Source organism: Cervus canadensis, chromosome 7 (genome assembly GCF_019320065.1).
Source record: "Cervus canadensis isolate Bull #8, Minnesota chromosome 7, ASM1932006v1, whole genome shotgun sequence".
NCBI classification, from domain to species: Eukaryota; Metazoa; Chordata; class Mammalia; order Artiodactyla; family Cervidae; genus Cervus; species Cervus canadensis.
Genome location: NC_057392.1, coordinates 22,630,223 through 22,658,154, shown reverse-complemented (window position 1 = coordinate 22,658,154; position 27,932 = coordinate 22,630,223). Strand labels below are relative to the sequence as shown.

At 57.4% G+C, this 27,932-nt stretch overlaps 1 protein-coding gene across 7 annotated transcripts in view; it reads right to left on the bottom strand.

Moving 5' to 3' along the window:
* Window positions 1–27,932, bottom strand: part of COL18A1 (collagen type XVIII alpha 1 chain) — a 96,367-nt gene that overhangs the window by 52,233 nt on the left and 16,202 nt on the right. For 3 of the 7 annotated variants that reach the window (XM_043474593.1, XM_043474594.1, XM_043474595.1), the window contains exon 1: window positions 922–2,545. The exons of 2 other annotated variants lie outside the window; for them this stretch is intronic. In XM_043474593.1, the coding sequence (XP_043330528.1) occupies window positions 922–2,506 (1,585 nt within the window). In that variant the 5' untranslated portion in view covers window positions 2,507–2,545. Of the gene's footprint in view, window positions 1–921; window positions 2,546–27,932 lie in introns of those variants that run through there. 2 more of the 7 variants (XM_043474597.1, XM_043474598.1) reach the window with 1 other exon arrangement.

Sequence of the window (27,932 nt, the reverse complement as noted above, 5' to 3'; positions counted from 1 at the left end):
CCTAGGAGGTCCTTCTGTCCACCCTGCTCACACACAGGGTTCAGCCACCATCACCCCGCGCATCACCCACACACGTTCCCCAGGAGCCCAGCAGGTGACACTCCCTCTCGCGGTCCAGGGCAGCCACCCGTCCCCGCACTGGGCCAGCTCCAAAGCCCAGTGACTCTGCAGACCAATGAGCAGGTCTAGGCTGTTCCCCACAACACCACAGGGCTGGGGGGGCAGGACACACACAGCGGGGCAAGGACAGGACAGGCCAGCAGAGCAAATCGACAGTGGGCTCGTGCGAGGGCCCAGCCCCACCATGGACGCAGAGGGAGCTGGGGGGCCCAGTAGCTGTGGTGGCCCATCCACCCCCTACTGGCCACATGGTGCTGGGGTGCAGTCCCGGTGGGGACACGGCCCGCAGGAGGGAGGGACCCAGGAGGGACCCTCCCCCTGCCCGGGAATGGAGAGGCTCTGGAGCTCACAGGCTGGCTGGCGGGGCTGCTATGAGCCCCTCAGACTCACTGACCGCTGGGTGGTCAAGACCTCTGGACTTTCAGGGCCCCCACCCCTGCGGGCCCCTCGACCATGCAGGCTGGGACACAGAAAGGACCTGAGACACTGCGGCCCAGTGACCAGGAGCAGTGACCAGAAATCAGTGGTCTATCTCGTCTATGCCTCCGTTTCCCCTCTCTGACACGCACGTGACATGTGACCCCGGGGCCAGGGGAGACCTGCTGTCACATACAGACCTCTGGTCTCAAGCCTGCCTCTCAGCCTCCCCAGGCCTCTGCCTCCTCCTGGAAAGGAGGCCCCATCCGGCCTCCTAAGGGCGTGACATCAGGGCCAGCAGGGCCTCCAAGCCAGGCTCACGCAGCCCTGGCTGAGCTCTCCCGGCTGGACCGACGGGAAAGCAGGTGGCGGGCGGGCCGTTACCTGCCAGTGGCCCTATGAACACACAGTGCCCATCCTCGCGGGCCGGGAGCGAGGCACAGAGGAGTGGCAGCCCGCGCCCGTCCAGGCGGCTCCAGCATGCATCCTCCAGGGCCTCACAGAACTGGCGACAGGGTGGTGGGCCGGGTGGCAGGCCGGGCCCGCAGGGGGGCGCCAGCAGCAGGCAGAAGAACCAGGCCAGGAAGCGGTGGCAATGGGTCCGGAGCAGCGCCCCCCAGGCTGGGACCGCGGCCTGCACCTCCTCCCGACTTGCGTGGCGGAGGTGGTTGGGCCACCAGGAGTGCCTGATGCCCAGGTGGCCGCAGAGGGCCAGGGAGGGTGGCAGGGGCAGGCAGCGGCCAGCGGTGGTGGGGACAGGCTGCCCAGTGGCAGCCGGCTCACCAGCCCCAAGCAGTGTGGACTTGTTAGCAAGACCAGGCCCCGCAGAATTAGCCACGTGGGGAGACCAAGCACCATTGTCCACAGTTAGAGCCGAGATTGCAACGTGAGACAGCTTGGCAGGGGAGTCAGAGGAGAGAGCCCAGAGGGCAGTGTGCCTGCCCAGGGAACCCATCACCAGGGGAGGTAGAGGCGGCGTGGGCCGGCGGTCGTCAGGGTGTTGGTGGCCGGGACGGGCTGCCGCAAGCAAGAATCCTTCACCGTCCAGCTGCAGGGGCCGCCCGAGGGGCAGCTGGTGTCCCCGGGGAGGCCCCCGGGTCGGCCCGAAGGAAAGAGAAAATCTACCTGGGGTAGGCAGTACCAAGGACTCCCTGAACCAGGGTCTGCCCAGGGAGGGCGGCAGCTGGGTGGGCACTGGCAGGGTGCCGGCCTCGGTCCTCTGGGTGTCTGGAGAGCTCAGGGCCCCGGTGCTCGGCTGGAGGGTGGTCCCGCTGTCCTGGGGGGTGCTGGAGGGTCCAGGGGTGGAGAGGGGGTCCGTGGTGTCCGTGGGGGGCGGCATCCCTGCCCTGGCGGAGCCCTTGGCCGGGGCGGTAGAAAGGGGGTCTGTGGGGGTCGTGGGGGCTGGCGTCCCTGCCCTGGCAGAGCTCTCGGCAGGGGTGGTGTCCTTAGTGTCGTCCCACAGCTGGACGAAGCTCCGGATGCCCTGAGCCACGTTCAGGATCTTGGCTCCGACGCCGGCGATGTTCTCCTCCTTCAGGTCCAAGCTCGCGGTGGAGGCCGTGGGGCCAGCGGGGCTCTGGCCCTGCCCTGCCTCCGGCCTCTGCAGAGGGGTTGTGGGGCTGGCAGAGACTTTCCACCAGTCGGTGGGAGCATCCCGGGGGGCCACGTGCGTGGTGGTATCCTCTGTGGGCCACACAGGTGAGCTGCCCGGGGTCTTGGAGGCTGGTGCAGCTGTGGGCTGGGCACTGTTCCCGGGCCATAGCCAGGACAGCAGGTCAGCCTGGGCGGCCGAGAGGCAGCAGGCAAGCAGCAGGAGGCCGTAGTGGCCGCGGCGGCGGCTGCTGGGGTCGGGAGCCATGGGGCTGTGTGCTCCTCGGAGCAGCAGGCGGCCTCTGCTGTCAGGAGGTGGGGCCAGCCCGCTCCGCCTCCCGCTCCCCCACCCATCCCCGGCCAGCAGCCAGCTCCCCATTCATGCATCTGGGCGGCTCCTCCTTCTACCTTTCTACTTCAAGAGGGAAAACAGGCAAATCTCCACGCAAGACGACAGCACTCCCCCCCCACCCCAAGAATGCCTCACACTTCCTAGAAGCAGTGGAAGACCTCCCCCGCCAGAGGCCAAAGGGCAGCGGCAGAGCCCTCAGAGGAGTTCCCAGCTCCCTCCGCTGGGACCCAGAGGATCCCTGGGCCCTTCCAGACTGCCATCGAGTCCCTGCTCGGGTGTGTGGGAATTGGGTGGGCTCCAGCCAGCACCTTAATCCCCTGAGGGTTGGGGCGGGGGGGTGCTCCTGCGTGCTCTGGGGCTTCAGGAAGGATCCTCTTCCTCGCCCTGCAGCCTGCAGAGCCCAGACCTGAGAAAGCACAGGGCAGAGGCCCTCAAGGGCATCTGACCTAGGTAGGGCTAGGAATCTCAGGAGAGTGGGGTGCAGCCCCCAGGCCCCCATGCCCACCACCCTCTGCACTTGGAGTCACTTCAACTGGGAAAAGCCTGGAAGCCTGGCCTTGGGCCACAGCTCTGGAGCAAAGCTGGAGCTTAGAAACCACTGGGCTTGCTCTGAGTCCTTCCTCCTGCTGCAGCTGCTGAAATGTTCAAGGTCCAGCTCCTGGGGCCTGCTCAGAGTCGCCTGCTCCCTAACCCACCTGGCTCTGTCCCCCCATGGACACCTGACTTCCCTCACTCCATCTTGCCAGAGATCACAGCCTCTTTTTCACTTTCACTTTTAAAACGTGCTCAGTCACACCAGCCCTCCATCTCCATGGACTGGAACCAAGGTCTCCGGCGACACTTCCGGTGTTTGAGTTCGCCTGAGTATTTCGCTCAGGCCTGGGAGTTTCTGATCAACTCTTGAGAATTGCCCCCAAAGGGACAGCACAGCAGTTGGGAATCTACATGAAAGCAAAGGAAGACTATGGACTTGATGAGATCAAAGTCTCCAGACAAACAGAGGTCCTCCCCATTGCCACTCCTCAGAGCTCAGCCTAAGAGCAGGGAGGAGGGCTGGGCGAGTAAACCCTGCCTGTAGGCCCTGGGCATCAGCCTCCTCTAGACATCGCTCGGTGCCCCTTCCAGGGGTGTCCCACACTGGGGTCTGCTAGGAGGCCGGGGAAGCCAGGCCGGCCTGCAGCTGGACTCCTCCCACCCAGTCCCAGCTCCTTCCTTCATGAAACCTCAAACCTGCCTGCTCAGTCATGTCCAACTCTTTGTGACCCTATGGACTGTAGCCCGCCAGGCTCCTCTGTCCACGGGATTCTCCAGGCAAGAATACTGGAATGGGTTGCCATTTCCTCCTCCAGGGGATCTTCCCAACCCAGGGATTGAACCCCCGTCTCCTGAATTGGCAGGCAGATTCTTTACCACTGAGCCACCAGGAAAGCCCTCAGATGACACAATTCCTCGTCTAGGACACAGGAATGTGGCCCCAAGAGCTTACATCCTCCCAGAGCCTGCTTTGGGGTGTGGGGAGAAGGCCCCGCTGCCACAGCAGCCTTGCCTGGGACTCACGGCTGGTGTGGGTGTCTGACTCGGAGGATGCTGCCCCCTCCCCACTCAGCATCTGCCCTCGGTGCTGCCCCTTCAATTCTCCTCCCCCTGGGAGGGGCCCCAGGCGGCAGCAGGAGGACGGGTGGGGGGGTTTTCCCCCAACAAGAGGGCCCGGGGCAGTACCACCTCCAAGCTCTGTCCCATGCTGACCACCTGATGGGCAGTCTGTAAAGCAGTGTCCACAATCGCCAGGCCGGGGCCCAGCTCCCGCCTTCACCCTGGGCCTGCACACAGCATGGCCAGCAGTGCTCACGGTAAGGATTCCTCGGACAGTTGACCAGGGGCCAGAGCCTGGGAGATGGGAGCCCAAGTGGAATCTAGGTGGTCTACATACGTGCCCACACACGCCTGCACATGCCCAACACTCACTTTGGCAAAGACACGTGCTCCCTCCTGCAGGCTTACATCATCACACGCAATCTCACGCCTCCCCACACACACAGGTCCACACACACACCACACTCCACGCTAGACCCCACGTGTGCCCTGCATGCCCGGTACACCAACTGCCCTCTGCCCAAGTTCCCCAGGATCCCCGTCCACTCCAGGCTGTGGCTGGGCCCAGTTCAAGATAAGGATGCTATCGATAAGTGCTATCCAGGGGGCTGGGCAGCATGGGGTCAAAATCATGGTTCAGGACAGCAGACACAGGTCTCCTCTGGAAAAGGGCGGGGGAGCACCATGTAAGCCAACATCTGGGTCCCACCATCCATCCCAGAATTCTTAGAAACGCCAGAGAACGTTCTTGCTATTTGCTGCCACTAATGTGATTTTACGCCTAAAAGTCTCGGGAAAAATCTCAGGACAGAAATTCCAAAGGCCCTTCCCCTTCTCCGGGCACGTCCTGGAGGGGGACCCTGGGCCCAGTCAAGGGACAGCCCCTGAGCCGTCAGCATGGGGATGCCCTGTTCCCCTTGGTCCCGGGCCTCAGCTGCTCCCTGGGGCCCCTCAGTAGCCCCAGCCCCGCACGCACTTGTTCACCTCACCCTGATTGGGAGAGCCAGGAGCACGGAACCGAGCTGCTGTGGTCTGCCTGCACTGAGTACCCACGCCACCCCCGGTAGGCCCCCCCACTCTCCCCGCCAGACCCCACTTTTCCTGCCCACCTTCTGGAGGCCAAGGTCACCTCCCAGCACTCTGAGAACATCACACGTCCACCTCCTCTGAGAACACCAGCACGGCTCTGCCCCAGGCCTCGGCTCTCATTGGGAAGCAACCTGTCGAGGTGCTGGTCTGAGACCGCGCCCCGCCCCCCGCCCCCGCCAGGTCACACACCTGTACACACGTTCACGTGCACAGACTCACATGCACATGCACACACCCACAAGCGTACATGCACATGGGCACAGCAGCATTCAGAAAGCCTGCGGTGCAGACCAGGCTCCCTGCTGGCTATGGCCGCCACAGGCCTGCCTGGGCCAGCCCATCGGGACACACAGGGTCTGAGCCTCAGGGCCCTGCGGAGGGTCCGTGCTCAACGTGGAGGCCGGATAATCTTCCCTGAGCTGCCCATGGGGACGGAGGAGGGGAAACGGGTCTGGAGAGAAACCGCTGGAAATGGCTGAAACACAAATACCTCTGGGTCAGGGGCCATGTTTCTGGGCCCCCAGGTTAGGAGTGACCAGGATCCGGGAATTCCTGGTGAGCCAGGAATTCACTGGGTCCAGGACCAGAAGCCAACAACAGCACAGTTCCTGCTGGGTCTCCTTCTGCAAGCTCTTACACACCCCTCAAGGCCTCAGGCCCTGCGCTTACTGCCCTGCAGCTCCAGAGAGGGCTGCCCTGCCTCAATGATGACGCCCCCCTGCCCCGATGGTGTGGTAGCTTCCGTTTTTTATTAACCTGGTATCCTCCTGTATTCAGATTCCATGCTGCCACTACTTAAGTCAAGTTATCCGGCATGGGTTGCCTGCCCGCCGCCCCCTCCCCCCCTCCATCACCTGCAGAACTGTCTCTGGTGACCTCTGACCCTTGGAGGACATGGAGTTTCTGTCTGAAGTTTCTTGGACACTATAGAATACAGCTGGGTATTTTAATTTATAGAAGAGAATTCTCAACCCAGTGGAGACATGAAGGTGGTGTTGGGAATAACAAGGTGGCTTTCTGTCTCACAGGTTCTGGGAAATCTTGGGAATCTTGCAGGTGTTAGGTGACCCCTAGCAAAGCTTCAAGTGGATTCCCTTCTCTCCTCATGCCAGGAACACCCCACCCCCACCAGGACACCCCACACCCCCAGCTGAAAGGCCCTCCTTGCTCCTCCGCCCATGCACAAACCAAGCAAACACCTCTACCCTATTTATTCCCTAAAGGGCTCGCCAAATGCATGGGTGCCTGAGTGTCTATAGGTGTGTGTCTGTGTGTCTCTGATGGGTGTCTTAGTATATCTCTGTATATGCAAGTGCATGTCTGTGGACCCACACGTGTACATGTGTCTCGGGTCTGGGTGCGCTGTGTCCACTCCCCTGTGCACACGGCTGTCTCAGGTTTCCAATGCCAGGGAGGCCCCCTGGCGATCAGGGAAGTCCCACCAGGTCGGGGTTTGCTAGCCGCCCCTGGGGTCTGCACAACCCAGGGATGGGCATTAGGACTTGCATGTGACAGGGCTGAGCTCAGCCTTCTGCTTGCACCTTCTCTTCAGAATGACGCCCAAATGACGCCCAAATCCAAAGCCAACTGAGTCGCTCCCTCACTGGCCCTCCTGGGGCCTCTCTGAGGGCACCTGGGCACCGTCCTTATGGGACAGGTCTCTCTGGTTCAGGATCACTCCCCCTCCAAGCACCAGGGGGGCTGAGGGGCCCACCACCCCCTAGAAGAGGACCCAGCACCCAGAACTTCCGAAAGGTTCTGCCTCACACCCCTGCCTCGCCCATCGCCCCGCCCCGCCCCCTACATCACCACGCCCACTGCCCCGCCTCTCATCCCGCCCCGCCTCCTGCCCTGCGGTTCACCAGGGTTTGTTCCGTCTTGTTGGCTGGACTGGTTTGGATTCCTGAATAATGTGATCTTTCATTTCCATTTTTTAAAAAGCACAAACACCCACATGTGAGCAGAAGTAATCTGAGGAACAAAGAGATGAGCGTGTCCAGGACCGAGGTTCAGGGCCACAAGCTCAGAGGAGGGCCTTGTCTGCCCGGCTCTTGGGGGCCCTGCCGCTGGGGCCTCAGACGTCCTGGGCCAGGGCAGGGTCTCCCCTGAGGCCCTCCAAGTGGTCTGCCTGGGGCTGCCCACATCTGCCCAAAGGCCCCCAAGCCAGCACCCCTCCTCAGGTCATCTGGGGTTCTCTCTCTTGCCCCTGAGGACCAGACACTAGAGATTGTTCAATATGCGTGGGCCAACGGGAGCTGGCCAGCCCTGGCAGGTGTCCCCAGGCCCCTGCCTGATGACCGGCCAGCCCTGGCAGGTGTCCCCAGGCCTCCGAGGAGAGGGCTTGAGAAACAACTGTTCCAGCACCCACTGCTGGGGCACAGGCCCCCGGGGCAGCGGCACGTCCAGTAAAGACCTGTACGTGGTTGACACTGTTTCCAGCCCTTCAAAATGGAACATGACCCCTCGTTTCTCTGTGTCCAACTAGCCTGTAGCATCCAGAGTGTCCAGACGTCCTACCCCAGCCCTGTGTTTCACGGCGACCCTTTCGATCCACAGGGACAGAGGCCCTGTTGCTGGGTGGGGTGGCGGCAGGCTCTATGCGGACCACTGGCGGGGCCCCTGCCCCAGCCTTTCCTCATGGCCACTGTCCACCCTCAGGTTGCCGGGAATATTGAGTGGTCAGGCAGTGGGAGGCCAGGCAGCCGGGGCTACAGGTCAAGGCCCATGGGTACCTCCCCTCACTGTGGGTGTCGGTCACCTGAGGACCCACCTGGCTGCACGGCCAGTGAGAGCCACGCACACAGACCCAAGGACCAAGGGTGGCAGGCACATCGCAACACTCTCTAATTTTTGACTGCCAGGCTGTCTGGCCCTGCCACCTCTGTCCTTGGGCGTCATTTAACCTACTTCTTCTCCCAAGGGCTGTGACCCCAAGGCCGGGTCAAGCAGGGGTGGGCAAGGGGCCACCTGGAGGGAAGGAGAGCCCCAGCCTCCATCCCAGACTCCTCTGTGGGTGACATTGAGCCTTGGGAACACTCCAGCCCCTAGATCCACACCAAGCATCACCCTGCACTCAGAGAAGTGGGCCTCTCCCGCAAACCCACCACTGGCCTGAGGGTGACAAGAAACACTGCGGCCCCTCCGGCCCCCACAGAGCCAGTTCTTGGAGAGGTGAGCATGGCAGGTGGAGACCCCCTGCTGGAGGGGTCGTCAAGGGAGGTGAAAGGTGGTCGCAGAGCAGAGATGCTCAAGATATGGACACGGCTCAAGGAACAGGCACCTTCCCGAAGGGGCCGCCCAACAGCCACCAAACACCGATGCCCTCCCAGCTCCCAGCTCCTGGCTCCCGGTGGAAGGTCACGTGGAGGACACGTGCACGCCTGTCCAGGGGATGCCCCGAAGCCTGAATCTAAACATGAGGAAGCAGCTGGACAACTCAGACAGGGTGTTTCACAGGACAGTGGCCAGACTGTCCAGAAACATCCGCGTCAGGAAAGCGAGGTGGGAGGGACCATCCAAGGTGAGAGACTGAGGAGCCACGGCCACCAAGGGCCACATGATGCCTCGATGTGCCCAGGCCACCGAGCAGAGACAAGGGCCAGGTTCATAAAGGATGTCACTGGGACCTGGAGAGCCCTGTGAGTATGGCCTATTCATCAGAGAACAGGCAGACAGGTGTGATGTCCCCGCTACAGGAGACAAACACAGGAAGGCCAGGCAACAGGTTGGGATGTGGCACTCACAGCAACGAGAGGAGCGTGTGCATGTGCATGGGGATGTGAGTGTGGACACACACGTGGACGCATGGTTTGGCTCTGCAACAGACATGGACAGGCCTGGGGAAGAAGGGGAACCATGGTGAAGGGCGCATGTGAGCAGACTCCGCATAGTCTTTCTGACTTTTCTGCAGGTTTGCAACGTTCCCACAAGAGAAGTTCACAGGGAGAGCAGAGCTTGCCTCCTGTGTCCACCTGGCGCACTCTCTCTACTGCCTGTCTCCAGAAATGCAGCTGGCTCAGCAGAGGGGGGTCAGACCTGCTTTCCAGGCACATCCCAACCCTGGGGCCACACGTGGGAGTTACCCTGGCGAGCCTTCAAACCCCCCTAGCAGGTTGCCCACCAGTTGGGAGCAGGTCCCAGCTTCCCTGAGCACCCAGCAGGCAACACCACTACCAATTTCCCTTAATTGACATCATTTATGTTCAGATTCCAGGTAGCCCTAGTGGTAAAAGAATCTACCTGCAATGCAGGAGACACGGGTTCAATCCTTGGGTTGGAAGATGCCCTGGAGGAGGAAACGGCAGCCCACTCCAGTATTCTTGCCCTTAGAATCCCATGGACAGAGGAGACGGGCAGCTTCAGTCCATGGGGTCACACAGAGTCGGATAGGACTTAGCACATCAGCACGGCACCACAAAACAAAAGACCTAAGCATGCTTCCTCAGTCAGGCTGTAGACTCTTCAGGAATCATCCAAACTCCATCCCCCAAAGCAGAGCAGACACGTCTACAAGCTCTAAAACTCCTTTAAGAACCGAGGGGTGCTTCTATACTTTGTTCTTCTTTTACAAGATTGCTATGCTGGGTGCGTTGCAATCCCACATGGATATGAGGGTCGGTTGGCCAGTTCCTACAAGGATACCAGCAGGATGGGGTGGGGGCTGCACTGGCTGGAGGTGGTATCAGGGGGTGACGTCATGTTAACAATGAGAAGTCTTCCAGTTCGAGAACATGCGGTGTTTTCCCTTCATTTCTCTCTACATTGGTTTTTAGTTCTCAGAGTGTACGTTTTACACTTACTTCTTTGTTAAACTTATTCCTAAATATTTTACTCTTTTTGATGCTTCTGTAAATAGCATTTATTTTTTTCTAAATTTCACTTCTGGATTGTTCATTGCAAGTTATTGAGAAATACAATTGGTTTTTACACTGATTTTGTATCCTTGCAAACTTGCTGAATTTATTTCTTGTGATAATTTTTAGCATAAATTATACTCTACATAAATAAGATCACAGCATCTGTGAACAGAGTACAATGTTGAATAGATGGGGTGAGAGGGGATGTCCCTGCCTTGGTCTGATCTTTTGGGAAGTGCCCAGCCTCTCACCAATAAGTACAATGTTAGGCATGGGTCTTCAGAAATGCCTTTTATTGACTTGAGGAAGTGCCTGCTCCCTAGTCTGTTGAATGTTCTTATCATGAAAGGGTGTTGGACTTTCTCTAATGTCTTTTCTGTATCTATTGAGATGATCATGTGATTTTTATTTCATTGATTGTATATATTGCATTAATTTTCAGACATTAAACCAAACGTGCATTCCTGGGATAAAGCCCATGGGTCATGACAGAATTCTTTCTCTGTGACTGGATTTAGTTTGCTAAGTCTTCTAAGGGTTTTTGTGATGTAAGAAGTATTGGTCTGTAGTTTTCTGTGTTTGTGGTATCTGTACAGTTTTGGCCTCATAAAATAAGCTGGGATGTGTCCTCCCCCACCACCCCTTATTTTCTGAAAGAGTTTGTGAAGAACTTGTTTTAATCCTTCTTTAAAATGTTAGTAAAAATCAGCAGTGAAGCCGAGCTTTTCTTTATGGGAAGTTTATGGATTACCAATTGAATCTCTTCGTTTGTTACAGATCTACTCAAATAATCTATTTCTTATTGAATTTCAGTAGTTTGTCTCTCTAGAAATGTGTTCACTTCATCTAAGTTGTATAGTTTGTTAACATATAGTTGCTCACAGTTTTGGGTTAGAACAGCATGCAGGGTTAGAACAAAACTGGAGGATTCACATTTCCCTATTTCAAACCTTCCTAAAATGCTAAGCAACCAAGTCAGCATGGTACTGGCATGCAGACAGGCGATAGATGAGTGAAACAGAACCAAGAATCTTGAAATAAACTCACACATCTATGGTCAACTGACTTTTGACAAGGTTGCCAAAACTATTCCATGGGGAAAGAATAGTTTTCAACAGATGGGCTGGATAGCCACAGGCAAAAGATGTGGCTAGACCCTTACTTCACACCATGTACAAAAATCAGCTTCAGATGGATCAACATTGAAATATAAGGGCTGAAAGTAAAAGAAAAACTCTTTCTTACTGGAAAACACAGAATAAATCTTCACAAGCTTGGGTTTGGCAAAGGATTCTTAGATATTAGATATTCTTAGATATGACACCTAAGCAACAGGAGAAAAAAATAGATAACTTTGACTTCATCAAAACTGAAAAACTTTGTGCTTCAAAGGACACAGGAAAGTGAAATGACAACCACAGTATGGAAGAAAATACTTGCAAATCACATACCCAAGAAGAGATTCTATCTGGGACATATAAAGAACACCTACAGCCGAAAAATAAGAAGAAAATCCATTTTTTTAAATAGACAAACAGTCTGAATAGATATTCCTCCACTGAAGACATAGAAACAGCTAACAAGCACCTGAGGAGATGCTCCACAGCACCAGTCATCTGGAAAACATAAACGGGAGCCACAGTGAGATACGGGTCACACCCACTCAGAGGGCGAGAGTCAAAAATATAACTGCAAGTGCTGGAGAGATGCAGGGACGTCACAGCCCTTATCCCCTCCTGGCCCGAGTGTAAGATGGGCAGACGCTTTGGAAGAGTCTAGCAGTTCCTCAGATGGCTAAGCAGAGTTACCCTGTGTCCCAGAAATTCCACTCTGGATTGATGCTGAGAGATGAAAGCATGTGTCCACACAAAATCTTATGCATGAATGTTCACAACAGCACCATTTGCTTCAGCCAAAAGGAGGAACAATGAAGTGTCCCCAACTGCCGATGGTCACATGGGCGGTCCATCCACACAGTGGAGTGTGGCTCAGTCATGAAAAGAAGGAGGTCCTGACACACACCACAACACAGATGACGCTTGAACACACGACATTCAGTGAAACAGCCACACACAAAGGTCACATAAAGACTCCATTTACATGAAATAGAATAGGGAAATCTATCAACCCCAATGCTGAGAAAGATTGAGGGCAGGAGAAGGGGATGACAGAGGATGAGACGGTTGGATGGCATCCCTGACTCAATGGACATGAGTTTGAGCAAACTCCGGGAGATGACGAAGGACAGGGAAGCCTGGTGTGCTATAGCCCATGGGGTTTCGAAGAGTCAGACATGATTTAGAGACTAAATAACAACATAGAAAGTAAACCAGTAGATTAGTGGTTGGTTAGGGCTGGGGTGACAGCTAAAAAGTTTCTTTTTTTTTACTGAAATGTAGTTGATGTGCAATATTATGTAAGTTACAGGCATTCAATATAGTGATTCATAACTTTGAAAGGTTATGCTTCATTCATGGTTATTATAAACGCCATGTTGTACAATATATCCTTAGTTGCTTATTTTATACCTAATAATGTGTAACTCTTAACCCCAACCCCTATCTTGCCCCTTTCCCTCTCCCCACTGGTGACCACTAGTTTGTTCTCTATATCTGTGATCCTGCTTCTTTTTTTGTCATTTTCACTAGTTTGCTGCATTTTTTAGATTCCACATATACGTGATATGCTTCCCTCATGGCTCAGACGGTAAAGAATATGCCTGTTACGCAGGACACCAGGGTTCAATCCCTGGGTTGGGAAGATTCCCTGGAGAAGGGAATGGCAAACCACTCCAGTATTCTTGCCTAAAGAATCTTATGGACAGAGGAGCCTGGCGGGCTACAGTCCAGGCGGTCGCAAAGAGTCGGACATGACCAACACCTTCACTATACGTGGTATCACACGATACCATGTATTTTAGTGGTATAAGTCTTTTTCTGTCTGACTTATTTCACTCGGCATAATGCCCTTCAAGTCTATCCATGCTGTTATAAGTGGCAAAATTAAGGCTTCTTTCTGAAAAGATAGAAATGTTCTGAAATTACCAACATCTTTGAACTAAAACCTTCTGAATCATACACTTTAAGTCAGTGAATTTATGGCATGTGAATTATGGCTCAGCAGAGCTGTTTAAAAAAAGAGTGAAGGGAGACTGTCACATTTTTCAAACCACACAACTCTAACACTACTTAATTTGCATTTATTTGATTGTTCCTGAGACTGATGTTTTGAATACAGCCAATGAAAATATCCTTTATAAATTCCTGTGCACTTTCACTCCTTTTTAAGAGAGTATTAATCTTTTTTTAAAAAAAAAAACAAAAACCCAGGGATACAGTCAATGGTTGTCTTTGCTACTAATGATGTTTTTCAAGCTTATCACAAGCCTCTTTCAGAAAACCCAGGTTCCTACTTTTAATGAGCTCCATCTGTGCCCGGGGAGGGGGCCTCTCTGGGCCTGGATGCCTGGCAGGTCCACAGAATTGCCAGTTCTTAGCTCCTCTGGCTCAAAGCCGAAATTCACGCCTTGTGCTTCGCTCTGCACAAGGCCCATCGACCAACCTCACAGCCATCCTGCATCTCGTCAGGAGCCCCGGGAAGGAGGTGGGCCGACCCCAGAGGGGACAGGGAACAAGGGCTCTCCGGCTCAGGGCCCAACGTGTAACCACGTCCGTGTGCACCCGTGCTCCACCTCGGGGGACATCGTCCTTCCTTCATTCAACAAACATGCCTTGAGCTCCTCCTATGGGCCCAACCTGCTCTGGGCGCTGGAGACATGTCAGCCTCGGGCAGGAGGAGTCAACCGAGAGGACACGAACGCACTGGACAGCAAGGGGTGCACGGGGTGAGTGCCCAGACAGGACGCGGGGCAGAGGGAGGGCGCCTGGCGGGGGATGAAGAACCCAGCAGCGTCCCCCCACACTCGGGCCCCGAGTCCTGTGCAGTGACCTGGCCTCCCCCATGGAAGGGTCAGACTGCTGCTCGGCCACCTAGGCGGGACAGGCAGCCCCTGCGCCAGTGGGGAGGATGGTCCCCTCTCCTGGAGTCTTAAGGTCAACCGAGCCAGTGTCACCACGAGACCTGGGTCCTGTTGTGGATGCCTTCGGTATCTGCGGCTCCAGGGTCATGTCCGTGACACATGCAATAGGGCACCAGGGAGCTGGCGTTTCAAATAAAGGCCCTTGACCCAGGAAGTTAATATTTGACTGGTGTTTCCACCAAGGGTCACATCGCTGCACCATCCGTCGGTGACAGGGACAGCGGGGAGCTCTGAGCAAGGACTTGTCCCCATCCCACACTGCCCCCCTGCAACAGGCACAGGGCAGCCTCAGCACCACCCCCCATGACCTTCTAGAACCCATGAGAACATGCTGGGGGACAGGAGGTCTTGGACCTAAGAGCTGGGCTCCCGTGGGTGGGGGCCACAGCGGGGGTGGGGGGCAGAGAGAACGCAGAGGACCAGCAGGGACCTTAAAGCAGCAAGCTGCCTGATTAGTTTTTAAGGCCCTGACGGTTGCTCATTAACTGGATTTTTCATGGCCGGCTGGAGGGCAGGCTCTCGTGGCCAGGTTCCCACGGCGGGGGAAGCGCCAGGGAGCAGCCGCCGGCTCGGTCGGCCCCCACCTGTGACCGCTCCGGGCAGGGTCAGGCCGCGCTCTGGGATGTGCAGCCCGGCCGGTTAAGGCCAGAGCCTCCCACCCCAGCGCCTACAGCCGCCCTTCCGACTTCATGTCCACAGGCACCTCCTGGATGGCAGGCCCCTTGCCCCTTCCTCAGAGCCAAGCCCTCGGGGAGGAAGAGAAGCAGGCTGGGGTGGGCTGGCGGAGCAGCCGTCTGCCACTGGAGGGTGGGCCGTGAACATGACCTTGTTAGGAAGAGGTCATGCTTGTGAAATTAAGGATCTCAAGACAAACTGGGTCCCAGATCAACAAGGGGGCCCTCATGAGAGACATAGCATAAGAAGGAGCACGTGGAGATGGAGATGGGAATGAGGGACTCGACCACCAGCCAGGACGTCCAGAGTCCTGGGAGCTGGACAAGCCAGAAGGGCACCCCCCACCCCCCGGAACCCCCAGAGGGAGCGCCACCCCTGCCCTCAGACTTCTGGCTGGGAGAGAAGAGATTTCTGTTGTTTTAGGCCCCACGGTATATGGTCATTTTCGACGGCTGCCCCACGAGACTCCCAGGGTTGCCAAGGGCAGGTGGGAGCAGTGGGGGAGGCCGGGGGTGGGCAGCAAGCCCCCAAGAGCATCAGGCCTTTCCCCTGTGACCAGGGCTGCTGCCTGTGACCTGCCTGCCCGCCCCCAGGGCTGGGCTCGCGTCTGAGGTAGAGGCAGCCCCTGGCCAGGCCCACTGGGTCACGATCATCCACACAAAGCCAAAGTCCACAGGGCAGAGGGAAGGCTGGGGGTCGGCGCCGCCTGCCCCCCCGCCCCCAACCTGGTTAACCCTCGGCTGGGAGGAGACAAGGACGAGTCTGGTCCCAGCCATCCATGCAGGCTGCCCAGGCACCTGACCAAGCTCAAGGCGCTGTGGTCACCTCTCCCAGGAGGCGGTCTCTAGTCACCACCCACCACCTCACCTATGGGGACCTCTGCTGGCCCAGGGTCAGGACAATGGGGTTGGGAAGCAGAGAGAGCGTGAGCCCAGGCCGCCCGTCAGGCTCCAGGTCCTGCCAGGGAGGGCTCCCTGAAGACAGGACCCAGAAAGAGAGGTCAGCCCTGGTCCAGAGCGGGGACCCCACCCAGCGCCTTGCACAGGCCACCGACTCAGGGTTCCGCTCCACAGGCTGAGGTCAGAAGGGGACGTCACAGCCCCTGACCCCATGGCATCTGCTGGGAGAATGCAGTCAAGTGCCCCAGAGTCCAGCAAGCCAGAACTTAAGTTGATGCCAGAACAGTCACGGAACAGCTGGTTTGGGTTCTGCTTCCTGCCCTTTCAAACGCAGGGACACGGACGAGTGGAGGACCAGGTCGGGCCATAGCTCTCACAGGCAGGTATCCAGACACCTCCACCTGGCTCCAACTTTTCCTTCTGGCGAAATTTACAGCTGGAGCCATAAATCCCTTCTCAGGCTCGTTCCTACCGACCGCCCCTCAAACCGCCCCTGCACAGGCTCTGTTCAGACGAATTGCCCCCCAAGCCCTGAGCCGTGCTTCCCCCACAAGCCCAGAACTGTCCCGAGTGGCAGTAACTGGAGGAAGATCATGCTGTCCTGTAAATAGGCTTGTGCATAGAAGACGCCCCAGCCTGTGAGGACAAGGCTGTCATGTGGGGCACCAGCCGCCAGAGGGAGCCACGGACCCAAGGATGGGAGATGGTAGTGGTGGACCCAGAAAGTTCACCTTGGGGGATAATTATAGAGAATAAATGTGTTGCATGTGTTGTGATGGACACAGGTCCAGAAAGCATCCCCTCCCATCCACAGCCCTAACTTCTCACCCCTCGACCGACGCTTAGTGACTGAACTTTGGGGTCCCCAGGCCAGCTGGCTCACCAGCCAACCCAGAGAACTGGGTCCCTGTGGGTCTCGTCTGGTCTGGCTGCTCTCATGCTGCTGAACTTATGCCTGCCAGGAAGCACATCCCCAAAATGGGGTCACAGGGCCAGAGACAAGCCCCCAGAATTTAGGTAATGGTGAGGGTCAAGTCGGGATCCACTGCTGGCCCTGTGGGGGGTGGGGGACGGCCTGTCTCCCCTGCGTGGGGTGTAGACAGGAGGTGAAATATCTTCATGCGGGAGGACATGTGGGGCCAGAAGGAGGGGCAGGCAGAGTTGTGCACCCCCGCCCCAACCAGACGCACACATGCCGCTCCCCAGATCAGTGAACATGGTAGGGAACTTGGAGGCAGGCTGCTGGTCAGCTGACGTTAAAATAAAGAGATGATCCTGGCTTATCAGGACAGGCCCACTGTGCTCCCAAGGGTCCTTACATGGGGAAGAGTCACAACCAGAGAGATGACGTCATGAGAAAGACCGAACTGGGGCCCAGAGAGCCAAGGGTGACTCTGGAAAGGGGATTCTCCCCAGGGGCCCCTGGAAGGACCAGCCCTGCCCACACCCCGGTTTCAGTCCAGAAAGAACCATGTCAGACTTCTGACTTCCACGTCGCAGAGAAAATACCTCTGCGTTACTTTATGGCACGCACCCTGTGGTCACTGGTCACAGGGGCCACTGGACCTTCATCTAGTCTGCATCTCCTGAGGGGCCCACACCTGTGACCCTGGCACTGCATCTTCACATTTGGGGGCCCCTTCCTCCATCCGGCTCAGCATGTTCATGTTTGGGGGTGCAAGCGCCTTTTGTCATGGGACGCTCACTTCCTCCCGACCCAGCTCTGCAAACACCTCTCTGGTTTGCCCCTCCATCTCTGATTTGCCCCTCCATCTCTCACTCTTGGCTGAGGGTCCTTTTCAGCCCCCCGACTGTGAGACCACCAACCCGTCCTGAATGACAGCCTCATGTTCGTGGTTTCCCTCTTTACTCCGGGACCTTCAGATCAGTGCTTCTCAAATCATCAGCCAGGACCCGCTTTCCCCAACCAGTCGTGACCAACACTTTGTAACACACAGTGAAAATGTCCCAGTGACGCTCCACACAGGGACTGTTGCTTTCTGTGCTCAGTGCCCTGTCCCCAAGCCGCCCAGGAGCCCTGGGTCACCACGAGTGGGGCATCTGAGCCACCTTCTTCCGGCTGCGTGGACAGACCTGCCCCGCCGGCCAGCAAGCAAACCGCCACTTCCAGAGAACGACCACGGAGGAGCTGGCGGGGCCATGGAGGGCCGAGTGCAGGGGCCTTGGTCAGGCTGAAGCCCGCAGCCTTCCTCCCCTTCCTGGGAAAGAGCTGCCTCCAAAGCAGCCCCACAGGAGAGCAGAGCCCTGGGCTGCGGCTGGCGGGGCCATGGAGGGGCTGGAGGAGAGAAAGGAGGGGTTGGCCAAAGGGGCAGGATGGGCAGTCGGTGCACGCACGCCCACAGCAGCTGCACCCATGAGCCAGCTCCGGGAGCCCCCACCCAAGGCATGTGTGTGTGGGTGGCACACACCCCACCTCCAGAACATGGGCAGCAGGATCAGCCCAAACCTGGGAAGGGACATTCCTCCTCCATCTGGCGTCACTGGGGGACAGCCGCTTCCTGGCTGAGCCTGGGCAGCAAGCTGCATCCACCGCCCCAGTCCAGCCTGCGTCCAGCAAAGGCGACCTTCCCAATTAACAGCCTCTCTTGTTCCAGTTGGAAGTTGAAAATGAAAATTTCACTCAACTCTAAACTATAAGAAATATGGTCCGTGGGAAGTTATACAGTGAATGTGGATTCCTCTGAGGACGGTCTGTGTCCCTGGGTGCTGGGCACAGCCCTGCCCACACCCTACCCCCCATCATGTAGGCGTCTGCCCTCTGGGGGTGCTGGGCACAGCCCCACTCACACCCTGTTCCCCCCCCATCACGTGGGCATCCCCCTTCAGGCGGCTGGACAGGTCCAGGACGAGGTGGCTGCTTCTGGGCTACGTGCTGCTGGAGGGTGAAGGCCCCCCTTCTGAGGGGTCACCTCTCAAGGCAGGGCCCCACTCACGCAGCCCAAGGAAGTCAACCTATGGTTAAATCAGTGTCAGCAATGAGATGACAGACCGTGTGGGTGGCACTGCCGTCTGACTGGAGATGACGCCCTCTGAAATGCTCTTTCTCAGAGGACACCCATCTGCGAGGTTTACAGAGCACCCCCAGAAGAAGGGCTGGGGCTGCAACACATGTGATGTGGACCCACCCACCCAGACCGCCTGGCCCGCCTCCCACAAGACGGGCAACAGGAGGGATGCCCACCAGTGATGGAAGGGATGCGGGTTCACATGCACACACCCACTTGAGGGGACCACGTGTCATCACTACCCCAAGAGCCCCATGGGAGCTTCCTCAGTGGTGTCAGCCCCTCCCATCGGCCCCAGCGTGGTGACCACTTCCTCATTTCCCACCTGCACCCTGCAAGCCCCACCGATGTCCCTCCCCGAGTCGGCCAGTCTGTCCCTAGGCCACAGGTCTGGACAGGGCTTCAAGGCTCACCCTGTAGCTGCCTGACACTCAGGCTACACTGGGCTCCCTCTGCCAGGATAGGGAGCACCCGCCTCCAGTGCTCACCAAGTCCAGGGCTACCTTTTCTGGATGGTTCTGGGGCACAGCTGACTGCCAGGCGCTGGTCCTCCAAACCCACCCTGACCACCTGACCACCCTGACCATCTGGCCACCCTGACCATCTGGCCACCCTAGCACCTAACCACCCTGGCCACCTGACCACCTGACCAGCCTGACCACTCTGACCACCTGGCAACCCTGACCACCTGACCACCCTGACCACTCTGACCACCCTGACCACCTGGCCAGCCTGACCACTCTGACCACCTGACCACCTAGCCACCCTGACCACCTGACCACCTGGCCAGCCTGACCACTCTGACCACCTGACCACCTGGCCACCCTGACCACCTGGCCACCCAGACCACCTGACCACCCAGACCACCTGACCACCTGACCACCCAGACCACCTGACCACCCTGACCACCTGGCCAGCCTGACCACCTGACCACCCTGACCACCCAGACCACCTGACCACCCTGACCACCTGGCCACCCTGACCACCTGGCCAGCCTGACCACTCTGACCACCTGGCCACCCTGACCACCTGGCCACCCTGACCACCTGACCACCCTGACCACCCAGATCACCTGACCACCCTGACCACCTGGCCACCCTGACCACCTGGCCACCCTGACCACCTGGCCAGCCTGACCACTCTGACCACCCTGACCACCTGGCCAGCCTGACCACTCTGACCACCTGGCCAGCCTGACCACCTTGCCAGCCTGACCACCCTGACCACCCTGACCACCCAGACCACCTGACCACCCTGACCACCTGGCCACCCTGACCACCTGGCCAGCCTGACCACCCTGACCACCCAGACCACCTGACCACCCTGACCACCTGGCCACCCTGACCACCTTGCCAGCCTGACCACTCTGACCACCCTGACCACCTGGCCACCCTGACCACCTGGCCACCCTGACCACCTAACCACCCTGACTACCTGGCCAGCCTGACCACTCCGACCACCTGGCCACCCTGACCACCTTGCCAGCCTGACCACTCTGACCACCTGGCCAGCCTGACCACTCTGACCACCCTGACCACCTGGCCAGCCTGACCATTCTGACCACCCTGACCACCTGATCACCTGGTCACCTGACCATGGACCAAACTGCTCCCTCTGGAGGCCAGACCAGGGCCCAGGGCACAAGGATGGGTGTCCCCTCCAGTTGCGCTCCTGCTCCTATGACCCACACCTGCGCCTGCGCCCCCAGCCATGGGCTCACAGCACCCACACCTGTTCGGGCTCCCACTGCGTGAGCACAAGCTCCCCCCGCACCTTGTGCCACTGGGGAAGCGGGGGGTGGGGGCGGGGGTGCTTCAGGTGGGCTGTCCAGAGCCAGGCTCCACTGAGTGCGTCCCCAGAAAACCACCAAGGAGCCAAGCCCTCTGGGTTCCCATGCGCTCACTGTGGGGCTGGGGGTGCAGACGCCGGCACCTGACCCCCAGCTGCCCATGTCTCAGCGTCACAGCCCCTCCGTGGCCCAAGGCACAGGGCAGGCACACAGCAAGTCGCCATGGAAAGAAACGAGCAGAGAATGGGACCTGCGGGCCTTAAGGTTACCCCAACATGCCCCCTGAGGGACCAGGAGGCCGTGGAGGCCTAGGGAAGGGACCTCCTCGCAGGTTTGTTAACTTGAAACCAGCCCTGACGCCTGCAAAGGCCGGGGGGCTTCTAGGCCACCTGAGGCCCTCCCGCCTCCCAGGAGCAGCTGTGGCCCCAGCAGCGCCGGGGCAGGGCCGTCCACTGAGCTTTTATCTCCCTCAGAACACAGACCGCCCCGTTAGCACACCTGGCAGGTAGCGATGACCTAGTCTCTTAAAGCCTGTTCACAGTGTACCTGTGAAAATAAATTTTTTTAAATTTTAAAAGATCGAACAAAATATTCCCTCTTATCAGCCAATCTTCCTCCTGACATCTGAACAAATTCAGCATGTTTCTGTTTCCCTGCTCGTCTACAATACTCAGAGGGTCAAAAGAATCAAACATTAAAAGAGACTGTGTGACCCCTTTTAAAATGAAACCACTGTTATTTTCTTTGGCTAAACCGTTAAGGCAAGTTTCAAAGAGGATTAACATCTGCACAGCCCGCTGTTTGGCCCCAGAGCCTTTCAGGCGTGTTCTCATGCGGCCATCACAGGAGAGGCCCAGGGTGCCCTGCAGGGGGCAATTCTGGGCCCACAGTGACATACTGGACATCACTCTGGAAGTTGGGCAGGCAGCCAAGTGGTCAGTTTGATTTGTGCAGCTTTTGTCCACGGAGAGGGGAGCGAGCCATGGGCAGGAGTGGTCGAGACTGCGCCCTTCCCAAAGGGCACCCCGAGTGGGTCTCCCATATCACGTCTTCGCAGCTTGGAGCCGCCAGGGGTGTGAGAGAGGGGTCCTGTCCTGGTGACCTGCTCCAGGGCCATCCGAGGAGGATGAAACAGAGGAGCCTGGAAACACCGCGGGCACAGCAGGGCCCAGGCCTTGGGGAGAACTCTGCTGAGCTCAGAAATGCACCCAGCACAACTACCGGGGCCTTGAAACGCCACCGTCCTCCGCGGGGCAGCTGGAACCCCTCCCCCGCCCCCACCCCTACCCCTCCGACTGGGGTGGCCCCGCCCACAGGCCTGGAGCGGGGGCGGGAGCAGTGCAAGGGGCGGGGACTGCGGCTCCTTCCTGCTCACAGGCGCTCCGCGGAGGTGTCTGGAAACGCCCTTGGCTCCCTGAGAGCTCTGCTCTGTCTCAGGCCCCCTCCCAGGCTGCTTGACAGCCCCGATAAGCTGCTGTGCCTGGAATGTGACATTCCGCGGGCGTCAGGTCCCAGCCTGGCAAGAAACCACCTGGAAGACAAATGACCGGACGCCTGCTGGACACAAAGGTCCCAGCGGGTTACCGACGTTGTACCCGGTGGGCGTGGCCTCGCTACTCATTTCTGTCGGTTCCTTGAGATCCCGGCCTCAGGCCCCACGATGCCCGGCAGACCCCCCATGCGGGGTGACCCTGTGGGGTGAACGTGCCTTGGAGCCTGCTGACTTGGGCTTCCCGGCCAGCCGGTCCCGGATGACCAGACCCAGCATGAAAGGGCCAGGCCGGAGGTCCCTGCCAGAAGAGTCTGTGGCCATAACAAGTCTCTCCCTGTGGCCTCTGCCTAGATATCAAAGCAAATACACCGCGAACCACGAGACCCGAGGCCAGGACCAGCCGCCTCGGCATTCCTCAGCTTCCATCTGCCTTTGTAACCAGACAGAGGGTCACCAGGAGCGACCCCGGAGTCAGCCCTGGGCGGGCCCAGCCCCCATTCTGCAGTCTGCACAGGCCAGGTGTCTCAGGAGACTCAGGCACCCCACCTAGAACCCTCCTCCCGGCACCCAGGCAGGCAGGCGGCTGGGGCCTCCCATTTCTGCCACATTAATCACTTCGAGCTGCCTGCCCTGAGGTGGGGGTGAGGAACTGGAGCAGGGAAGGGACCTTCCTCCTGCTTGGGACTGTAGCTGGAGGGCCTGGTATGAGTAGGGATGCAGCCAAGATCCCTGGGCCCCCACACCCCCACCTCATGGTCACCACATTGCTGGCCCTGCACTCCTGTAGAAGCCTCAGGCAGGGCAGCAGGATCCCTTCCTCGGGACCAGGATGCCATTGGGTGGGGTCAGGGGCAGCCATCTGGGAGCTGGGCACAGGGGCTGATGGGCCCCGGGGAGGTGGGGAGGGGGCAGTGGAGGTCACATAGTGGCCGTCACATAGCTCATGAAGGATGCCAAGGGTGGACCTACGAGATGCTGGTAATAGGGAGGCAGAGATGTGGGTGACGGGGAGGCAGAGATATGAATGACGGAGAGGCAGAGATGTGGGTGATGGGGAAGCAGACACACACCCACAGCGTATCTGGCTGCAAGAAGGACCCCGCCGTAGACAGTGGTGGAACAGCTTGAGTGACCTCGGCCCGAGGCACACTGGGCTTGCTCTCAGGTGCTTCATCACAGATGCGGGGTCTGCTCATCTGCTCAAAGCTTGAAGTGGGATGATGTCTCCAGCCACCCCCAGGGGCCGCGGGGGTCAGGGGGAACAGAGGGGATCCAGAACGAAGGCTCCAAGATGCTGCTGTAGCACTTGGGGCTTGCCATGTTGCACACAGCTGAAGGACGAATGAATGGATGGCGGATCCTGTGGGAAAGGACCTCTCCACAGGGAGAGGAGAGGTTCTCACCTGGGCTGCCCCATGTGCTGGGGAGCCCCTCCTAACCTGCTCTTCCTTCTACCCTGCCCAGAGCAGCGACTGTCCTGCCACCCACCCACACTTCTGCAAGCCCGACGGTGGTGAGCAGAGAACAGGGATCCTCCGCCCTCACCGAGGGTTCTCAGGAGGCCTGGGGTGGTGTCCACACTTTCCTGCGGGACTTGCAGGAGGAGGTTCCCAGACTCAACCTGGGAAAAGCACAGTCCTGAGTCCGGAGCCTTGGGTCCAGAGATGGTTCAGTTATACAGGATGATGTTGTAAATGTGAAAGGACCTACAAACCCCACAAAGCAGTGATCCACAACAACGCAGATGAGCATGGAAAGCATGGTTCTCAGTGAGAGAAGCCAGATGCAAAAGGACACACGCTAGGACTCCAGCCACATAAAACATCCAGAGCAGGGGAGTCCTGAAGCAAGGAGCAGATACATGGGGGCCAGGCACTGGGTGAGGGGTGGGGTTTCCACGAGGAGAATGCTCTCCAGCTGCACGGCCAGTGGTTGTGCAACGGAGTAAATGTACTAAACGTCCCAAGTTGTTCACCATGAAAGGATTAGTTTTATGCTGTGAATGAATGAAAGTTAAACAATAAAAGTTAAAATGATGAAAAAGTTAAGGACCGTGTTGTTCTCTAGCCTACAGATGAGAGAAGAACATATGACACCACGTCCTAGAATCTCCTGATCTCAAGTCCCGGCCCTGGCCTGGCCAGGGATCAGCGTCTGCACCCGGTGGAACACAGTGGCCCACCTTCCCCCCTCTGCTTAGCCCGTGTCTGGGTGGCCACCCCATCACACAGCACATTCACAGCCCCGGCCTCACTCACCCACAGGCTCCTGAAGCCCTGAGGGCACAGTGCGGTGAGAGGCACCCTCAAGGCTCCTGGGGGAACCAGAGGGAGGAAGTCAGGAAGGCTGCGTGGGGGAGGTGGCGTGGGCACATCCACCCACCTTGGCTCTGACCCAGGAAACCTGGGATCCTCTGCCTCTCAGGATGATGCCAGGAAGCAGCCTTCTCCATGGAGAGGCTGGGGCCTTGGAGGCCTGGGGGCCTTGAGTCACTGTGCCTCATTGCTCAGCTGTGAGCTCACCACCCAGGTGCCAGCCTGCGCTCGGAGGCCGCACCCATTCTGCCTCCCCATCAGCCCCACGGCACCCGGCCCCGAGCTACGAGCTGGGCACAGACAAGCCAGGGCCCATGTGTCTGGAGATGGAAATCAGAATCTAGATTCTGGTAGGACTCAGGCCACTCAGACCCCACAGTCCAGCAAAGGGCTGGTGCAACACATGGGCAGCTCCACCCAGACATGTCTGGTTCGGCCCCGACATGCAGGCAGGCAGGTGAGGTCATGCTGGGTGGGCACAGGGCAAGGAGGGGCCTGCCCAGAGAAGGCAGGGCTATTACCAAGCAATGTCCCAGGGCCACGGGCACAGTGGGGGTCTGGGGTCTGGGCAGACAAGGCAGTTTGGCTCAGGGAGCAAGGAGTCCTGGGGCTGCCATGAGTGAGGGGCCTCACACCTGCCTTCCAGGGTCCATACCCAGAAGGCACGGGCAGGAGGGGGCTCCAGGCCTGGTGTATATGGGCACATTGGGCACACGTGGGAAGGAGAGGGATGACCTAGGGGGACATTCTGATGTGAAAGGTTCAGTGAGATGGAGACAGATGGGAAGAAACACCAAACCAACAAGCTCAGCTGTCCCTACTCAGGGCCACACGTGGTCACATGGCATCCAGGAGGTCAGCAGACCTGGTCCTACAAATGCTCCATCTGGAGAAGCCTGGTTTAGCATGCAAACACATATGCACATGCACCCACCTGCTCATATATGCACACACATGAACACATGTGCATACGTGTACATACATGTGTGCACATATGTACACACATGTGTGGTTGTGCATACACCTACACGCACACTACACACTTATGCACACACGCACCTGCAATATGTCATGGACCTACACACACACACGCATACATATGCATGCATACATACATGCACACAAGCACCTTCATACACACATGCACACACATACAAACACATACATGCACCCACATGAAATATGCATACACATGCACACACGTGTATGCACATGTGCACCTACACACATGTGTACACATGTACACACTTACATACACGTGTGTTCACACATGCAAGTGCACACATGCACAGGGATACATGGACACATGCACATACAAATGTACACACCTCCACCTGCATGCACACACACACATGCACACATGTATACACAAGCATGTATATGCATAAACAACAGAATGGGAAAGACTAGAGATCTCGTCAAGAAAATTAGAGATATCAAGGGAACATTTCATGCAAAGATGGGCACAATAAAGGACAGAAATGGTATGGACCTAACAGAAGCAGAAGATATTAAGAAGAGGTGGCAAGAATACACAGAAGAACTATACAAAAAAGATCTTCATGACCCGGATAACCACGATGGTGTGATCACTCACCTAGAGCCAGACATCCTGGAATGTGAAGTCAAGTGGGCCTTAGGAAGCATCACTACGAACAAAGCTAGTGGAGGTGATGGAATTCCAGTTGAGCTATTTCAAATCCTAAAAGATGATGCTGTGAAACTGCTGCACGCAAATTTGGAAAACTCAGCAGTGGCCACAGGACTGGAAAATGTCAGTTTTCATTCCAATCCCAAAGAAAGGCAATGCCAAAGAATATTCAAATTACCACACAATTGGACTCATCTCACATCCTAGCAAAGTAATGCTCAAAATTCTCCAAGCCAGGCTTCAACAGTACGTGAACCATGAACTTCCAGATGTTCAAGCTGGATTTAGGAAAGGCAGAGGAACCAGAGATCAAATTGCCAACATCCGCTGGATCATCAAAAAAGCAAGAGTTCCATAAAAACATCTATTTCTGCTTTATTGACTATGCCAAAGGCTTTGAATGTGTGGATCACCACAAACTGTGGAAAATTCTTCAAGAGATGGGAATACCAGACCACCTGACTTGCCTCCTGAGAAATCTGTATGCAGGTCAGGAAGCAACAATTAGAACTGGACATGGAAAACAGACTGGTTCCAAATCAGGAAAGGAGTACATCAAGGCTGTATATTGTCACCCGGCTTATTTAACTTATATGCAGAGTACATCATGAGAAACACCGGGTTGGATGAAGCACGAGCTGGAATCAAGATTGCCAGGTGAAATATCAATAACTTCAGATATGCAAATGATACCACCCTTAACTGAACTGATGTACCCACATGTACCTATATATATGTATGCATGCACACACACACACACACACACACACACACCTGTGTACACACATGCACATGCATGCACACAGACACACATGTACACACGTACTGACAATCTTTGAAAAGAAGTCTTATGAAATGAGGGTTGCTCTCCTCTTCCGAGAAAATTGGACTGCAAAACGGGAGATGCCCGCCTGCTCCAAGGACACCTGTGTTCAGTGACCGTCACACCCTCCTCCCTCTGCTCAGTCCAAGCTCCCTGCATGGCGCCAGGCAGTTCCTTCCGCCACCAGGGACTGTGCCCGAGTCTCTGTAACTCCCAGGGTCTGCAGTTCTCCCACCCCTGCCTGAATGGCAGTCCTGGGGCCACTGAACACTGTGAGGAGGCCAGCAGAGAGGAGCCCTGAGCAGCACATGTCTGCAGGGGGACAGGACAAGCCAGGGAAGAAGAGCTCAGAACCCAGGAATCTGAGGTCAAACCTTAAATCTGATGCTGAAGCTGACACTCCAGTACTTTGGCCAGGGGCGCCAGAATCTCCACTGAAGGGACATCATCTCTGTGGCTGGCAGAGGCAGGGACTCCTCTCTGCCAACCAGCCCCGCCCAGGGCCCGTCCGTGTGTCAAGCATCAGAGCACAGGAAGGACCCTGATGGCAGAGACGTGAGGTTTAGAAAAAGAGATACCGCAGGCAGGGCCAGGATCACGTGCCGACCGGGAGACCCTGGAAGAAGGCCACAGGCCAACCGTCACAGGTTTCAAAATCCTTCCTGGAAGTGGCATTAAGGCTGAAGCACCCAGCTGCAGCCTCGGCACCTGGGGCATCTCAGGCTTGTCATCACTATCTTAATCCCTATGGGCTCTGCCGGGGCCCGCCTGCCAGCCCAGCCCAGGCCACCACCTGGGGCGGCAGGCCCTGCCCAGGAATGGACGTGGTGAGCTGGGCAGTGTCCCACATCCTGTAGACCCTGCTGTGACACCCAGGTTTTCAGGGGGCTTTAGAGGGCGGGGCAGTAATCTGAGACCCTCTGGGGACTGCCCAGGGCCATACTGAACTAGTCACCAGGCAGGAAAGGGTGGACAGCCTCGGGCCCCATCAGACCTGTAGGAGATTGGGAGTCCCTGAGTAGTGGGTCCCACAGAGGAAGCTGTGGGCAAAGGACATGCCCTGTCCTTCAAAACTGCACAGCAATGAGGTCACCATCCACCTGTGCTCTGAACTGAGGGCTCGGTCCACACCTCAGATGGGGTCCCGGGGGCTGACGCCAGAGACGGGCCCACCTCTGCCACTGGTCCTCCCAAGTCCTCTCGGCC